The sequence below is a fragment of the Porites lutea genome, chromosome 4, assembly GCF_958299795.1.
Source record: "Porites lutea chromosome 4, jaPorLute2.1, whole genome shotgun sequence".
NCBI classification, from domain to species: domain Eukaryota; kingdom Metazoa; phylum Cnidaria; class Anthozoa; order Scleractinia; family Poritidae; genus Porites; species Porites lutea.
Genome location: NC_133204.1, coordinates 11,953,441 through 11,959,575, shown reverse-complemented (window position 1 = coordinate 11,959,575; position 6,135 = coordinate 11,953,441). Strand labels below are relative to the sequence as shown.

Below are 6,135 nucleotides of genomic sequence, written 5' to 3'. Positions count from 1 at the left end.
AATGTAAAACCAAAACGCGCCGGCGTTCATTCAGTCAAACAATATGGAGGGTTAATTACCTAAACAAAACCAAGATGGCCGCTTAAGACAGAGAGAAATAAACGTGACTTGAAGCAACAGAAATAACGTAAAACGTGGAAATAAAGTGAAAGTGCACCTTAGCACGATCAATAAAGTCTTTGGGGAAAAACAAATGCGTCATAGAACCTGCCTAGCTCAGCGAAATGAACATCGTTTGACGTCAATGGCATACACTCGGGTGAGTGTGTATGCAAATTCTGCGCAAAGGTCAAAGCTCTTGTCGGTATAAATTTCGCAGAGTGAGCGATAGCTGTTCATTCAGAGCAAGCAAATCTACGCGGCTTCTCAAGAACAAGAGTTGTGAGCTAGAGAATGGAAAATCAAGCCTTGGACATTCAAATTGCACGTAAGTAATTGCTTGTAACAAGAGTTATTTGAAAACTGTGAGGGATAACCACCTCGCCCCATTGGCTGTTACAAAGACTAGTGGGAATATGCAACGGTAGCGAACTGTCTAGAAGGGTGGCGAGCTAAAATAGACGAGACTTAAGGGATAACCACCTCGCCCCATTGACTGTTACAAAGACTGGTGGGAATATCAACTGTAGCGAACTGTCTTGAAGGGATAGCGACATGAACTTTGCGTTAAATTATATTTTGTAGATCTTCTTGAAGAAGACAGTGATGTCCTGTTAGCCGCAGCCCGTAGATTCGACCAAAGGGGAGGGAATCCCATCTTTCGTGCCATATTTACAGCAGTCGGGAGGAACAGGTCGTTTCGTAGTATAGTAGAACAGAGAAGATTTCGTTTAACGTTTCAGCAATTGAGAACTGCGGGCGACAACGAACCACTCGGGGAAGCCATTACAGAAGCTATAAGACAAGGTTTACAGCGAGTAGTAACCCAGGAACAAATCAATCCTGCGATTATTCGTTACTGGTGGCCATTCATTCCAATTCATTTACTCATGTCTGGAGTCAATCTGCCCGTCATGTACCTTTAAACGAGTGGCTTAGTAATCAAGACTACGCACGCGCCTTTTTAGAAGATTTAGCGCGGAAATTAAATTCAGCAGAAGTCGTGGATCCAGAAAGAGATGGTTTCTTTGTGGAACTCACATTTGTGAAAAGGCTGGGGCGTGGTGGAGCTTTCAAACGAAACAACCCTGGACGAATTGCCTGGGAAAAGATCGCAAAGAAAAAGAAATGTATCATAAGAATCCAAAACAAAGATGACTTGTGTTGCGCAAAAGCAATCGTCACCATGAAAGAAAGAGTGGATAAGGGGTCCCATTACCAAAATCTGAGACGTGGAAGACCGATTCAAGAACGTTGGGCCCGTCTCCTCCATCAAGAAGCGGGTGTTCCCGAAGGCCCCTGCGGGTTCGAGGAATTGCAAAAATTCCAAGATTACCTCGGACCACAGGGGTACCAGCTCATCGTGGTTGAACCCTCAAAATGTTTAATCGTTTTTAAAGATGCACAGTATAATCAAGCCCCGCATGTCATTGGTCTTGTAAAACATCAAGGACATTTTGATGGACTCAGAAGTATTCCTGCCCTTATGAATCGATCGTATTATTGTCGTCTTTGCGATAGAGGTTTCAATACACAGGACGCCCAACACCATAATTGCGAAGGGCAGAACTGTAATTCGTGTACTAGAACCAACAAAACGTGTCCTAATTTTGCTACCTGGATCAAACCCACCCTTTATTGTCCAGACTGTAACGTCATGTTTTACGGACAAAACTGTTTTGAGGCTCATAAAGCCAAAGGTCCAAAGAGAACAGATCAAAGTGTGTGTGATTCATGGAAAAAATGTCCTCTCTGTTGTGCCCACTACCCCGTCAATCCTAAAAAGCCGCACAAATGCTATCACGTGAGTTGTACCAATTGCGGCGAATTTAAACACGTGAACCATCGTTGTTATATTCAACCCATTGTTGAAAAAGAACCACAAGAACAAGAGTTACAAGACCCCTTGGAAGAACCGTTACAATGGCAATGTGAGGATGATAATAACGAGAACGAAAACAGTGGCCCCCCACCACGCCCTATCTTAGTCTTTGCCGATATCGAATGTGCTCTATCAGAAGACCGTGTGTTCGTCCCCAATCTTATTTGCTGGTCGAGTGAGGAAGATGCTGACGAGGTACATCATTCAGACTCCATGGAAGAATTTTTGGAAGCCTTGCAAGCCCTCACAGAAGTGGAGACCGATGCCAGGGGCCGCAAAGTCATTACCTTTTTCCATAACTTGAGGGGGTTTGACGGCAATTTTATTTTAGAAGCCCTCTACGAGCAAGGTCGGGCCGTGGAAAGGCCATTAACCGTGGGCGCTAAAATTTTGTATTTTGAAAGCGGCGATCTCATCTTTAAGGACAGTCTCAACTTCTTTGCCATGCCACTCGAAAAATTTCCTGCTACGTTCAACCTGACGGAACTGCACAAGGGTTGGTTTCCCCATGCCTTCAACAAAGAATGCAACTTTTCTTATGTTGGTCCATTTCCCCCCAAAGAAGATTATGATCCAGACAGCATGGACAGTAAGAAACGAGAAAAATTTCTTACGTGGTACAACCAGCAAGTGTCCTCCAACGCCATCTTTAACTTCCAAGAAGAGCTGCTGAAATATTGTGAGAGTGATGTCGCATTATTAAAAGAAGGTTGTTTGAAATTTGTCAAAGAATTCGAAGAAATTGCTGGCTTTAATCCTCTCATTCAATCCATTACCATTGCTGCTGCCTGCAACTACTTTTGGCGTAAGGAAAAGCTAGAAGAGGATCTCATTGCCTTAGAACCAAATGGCGGGTGGCATGGCAACCATATTAATCAAAGTCAAATTGCCTTGGAGTGGTTGTACTTCCAGGACCATCAGAGAGGTGGTATGGGGCGTGTTCGCCACGTTAGGAACGGGGGTGAGGTGCAAGTGCTTACACCCGCGGAAAGTTATTATGTCGATGGTTTTGATGAAGAAACAAACACCGTCTTTGAATTTTATGGGTGCTTCTATCACGGCTGTCCCCGCTGTTTCAAGTCAGGCCGACATGCCAAAAACAACTGCCACAAAGACCGCACCATTGATGAAGTCTACGACGCCACCCTCAAGAAAGCCGCCATGCTGCGCCAAGCAGGGTATACACTTGTAGAATGCTGGGAATGTGAGTTTAATGAGGAAAAGAAGATCAACCCCCAATTGAAAGCATTTGTAGACACCCTGGAAATGGTACCACCCCTCAACCCTCGTGAAGCCTTTTATGGAGGACGAACCGGGGCGGTGGCCTTGCATTGCAAAGTAGAAGAGCCTGACCTCATTAAATATGCAGACGTAACCTCCCTTTACCCCTGGGTAAACAAATACAAGGAATATCCCGTCCGTTTTCCTCTCATTTATACCAACCCCAGGGATCAGGACATCCACCATTATTTTGGCATTGCCCAAGTGGATATATTGCCCCCGGAATTGCTCTGTCATCCCGTGTTGCCCTACCGAGCAGGGAATAAGTTAACGTTCCCCCTGTGCCGTGCCTGTGTGGAGCAAGAACAGCAAAAGCCATGACTGGAACGAACTAATATCTGCCCTCACACCGATGCAGAACGCATGCTCCGAGGGACGTGGGCCACCGTGGAACTCCAAAAAGCCGTGGAGAAAGGGTACAAGATATTAAAAATTCATGAAGTATGGCATTTCCGGGAAGAAGACAGACGGGTGGGGCTGTTTGCTGACTACGTGAACACGTGGCTCAAAATAAAGCAGGAATCTGCAGGCTGGCCGGAGGAGTGTAGGTCCAGGGAAGAGAAGCAAGCCTACATTCGCGATTACTACGAGAAAGAGGGCATTCACCTGGAGCACGTGGCCAAAAATCCGGGTCGAAAACAAGTGGCCAAGATGATGCTGAACAGGTAATGAATTGTTCAAAAACACTGCAAATAACAAATTTAAATTGCAGACAAAGTCTGCAATTAACAAACACCCTTTTGAAAAAAACAGCAAGCTCCCGTTTTTGTAAAAAATAAGAGGGAAATGTATGAAAAAGTAGCAGACAAAGTCTGCTTGGTAACTACCTTAATATGCAAACAAAGTCTGCATATTAACATCCCTCATTCATTTGTTTGTTTATTTTGTTTTGCTAGCTTTTGGGGGAAATTTGGTGAGAGGAACAACAAGCCCCAAACCCACGTGATTCAGAGTGTCCACCAGTTGTACTGTCTTCTCAACGACCCCTCGTATCACATCAGTACCGTCCGGATTTGCACCGAAGATGTCATGGAAGTAGTAACCACTCGAGCAGAGGAAGAAGCAGAGCAAAATGTGAAGACGAATATATTTATAGCTATCTACACCACGGCTCATGCGCGTTTAAAATTGTATTCAGCCTTAGAAACCTTGCAAGAAAGAGTGTTATATTATGACACTGATTCAGTGATTTACAAATGGCGCCCCGGGCAGGTAGAAATTCCCCTGGGTGTTTTTTTGGGGGATTTTACTGACGAAGTAGAAGGGGACCCTATTATTGAATTTGCGAGTGGAGGGGCGAAAAATTATGGGTATGAAACCAGGGGAGGGAAAGTTGAATGTAAAGTCAGAGGGTTTTCTCTGAACTACAGAAATAAGTTGCTTTTAAATTTTTATGCTTTACGTGATAACATTTTAAAAGAGTTGGATGACCCTCAAGAGGAAAGGAGAAATATCACGTTGGTCGATAAGAAGTTCTTTGACCGTGACCAAACCAACAAGAGAATTCGATTGATTGAAAGGGAGAAAAAGTACGGGTTAGTGTTCGATAAACGAGTTGTCGATAGGGCCACTCGTAAGTCCTATCCGTATGGATACGCTCGCATTCAAAGCGAGGTCGACATGCTATCAGAGCTATAAATAGAGGTTTTCTTTTTGAAGCATTGTACATAGGCTAAGTGGGTTTGGCTTTTGTTTTTTGGGCGCCATTGTTGATGTGTTGTAACATTAAATCGACAGGGAGGTTTAATGTAGAAATAAACTAAGTTCGAGATACAATCTCTGTGTGATGTTATTGTTGTTGTTGGGTCCGGGTATAAATAGAGGGTGGACACCCAAAATGGAGCCCCCACTGAGAAGACATTGAAATCACCGTCAAAGAATTGGATGGCAGTCTGGTCAAGTTTCAATCGGAAAGTTAATGTGTGCTCATGTTACAGTTTAGACAATATTAACACGAGACAGAGACAATGTGTGCACACTCTTTGTTTATTGAAATAAAAAAACACACGCAGATTACAATTTGAGTTTTTTCTTGGCTTGCATGATTTTCTTGACGACTTTCTCGGTCATGGTCTTTTTTCCGGGTAAACGATCAATGGCTTTGATCATGACGTCATCCGCTTTCCATTTATCTTGCAAATTCATGGCTTTGCTATAGGCGATGTCATGATCCATGGCTATTCGGTCTAATCTGTTGATGCCTTTGTCACCGCGTTTCAAACGTTTGGCCAGTTTCGTGCCAGGGCCAGCATAATTATAGCCGGGCAAATGGAACTCCATGCCTGTTTTCTCAATGGCTTTTTGAAAATCAAATTTTCCCCCACGCTGTCTCCTTCTACGGGTTCTTGAACGTTTTCTCTTACCAGTCTTGGCCATCGAGTTTGCGTCTAGTCGGAGTCCCAAAGGGTTTCTACCCAGGAGCTGGGGCTAACGTTTTCAAAGCTTTTTCGGCGGCCTTTTTCAGCACAGTTTGTTTTAAACCTTCTTTTTTTCGTTCCTCACTCTGGGATTTGCGTGTACGTCTTCTTATGGCTCTGAGACTGTCTCTGGCTAATTCACCCGGTGTTTTCCAAGGCGATTCGCCTAACTGGTCTGAAAAGGGTAATTCTGTGGCTAATTCTTCCAAAGACTTTTCAGGAGTCTTGAAGGTAGACGAAGCAGACTTTTTCCTTTTAGGTGTCTTCGGTAACAAACGCTTTCCTTTCGATCCAGTTTTAAAGGAAAACTTGGGTTTTTTTCTGCTTTCCGGAGTCTTGGGCGACTGTTTAATAGCCGGTGTCACGGCTGTTTGTGGCACGTTAGGGGTCGTGGCTTTCCTTTTTATACCCTTCTGAATCTTAGCAATGTTACTCATAAATTGTTGCATGGGACCC

General features: G+C 44.1%; 2 protein-coding genes across 3 annotated transcripts; both read left to right on the top strand.

The window, feature by feature from the left end:
* Positions 1 to 607: 607 nt before the first annotated feature.
* LOC140935916 (uncharacterized) lies at positions 608 to 5,026 on the top strand. Of its 2 annotated transcripts, XM_073385490.1 has the most exons (3): positions 608 to 2,346; positions 2,386 to 3,927; positions 4,159 to 5,026. In XM_073385490.1, the coding sequence occupies exons 1-2, from the start codon at positions 1,286 to 1,288 to the stop codon at positions 3,581 to 3,583; spliced, it is 2,259 nt and encodes a 752-aa protein (XP_073241591.1). In that variant the 5' UTR covers positions 608 to 1,285; the 3' UTR covers positions 3,584 to 3,927; positions 4,159 to 5,026. The 2 variants fall into 2 exon arrangements, with proteins under 2 accessions (XP_073241591.1, XP_073241590.1); XM_073385489.1 differs by having other exon boundaries at positions 608 to 3,927.
* LOC140934206 (uncharacterized) lies at positions 3,626 to 4,900 on the top strand. The gene is made up of 2 exons (XM_073383875.1): positions 3,626 to 3,927; positions 4,159 to 4,900. Exons 1-2 carry the CDS (start codon positions 3,626 to 3,628, stop codon positions 4,898 to 4,900), a joined length of 1,044 nt encoding a protein of 347 aa, XP_073239976.1.
* Positions 5,027 to 6,135: the final 1,109 nt, after the last annotated feature.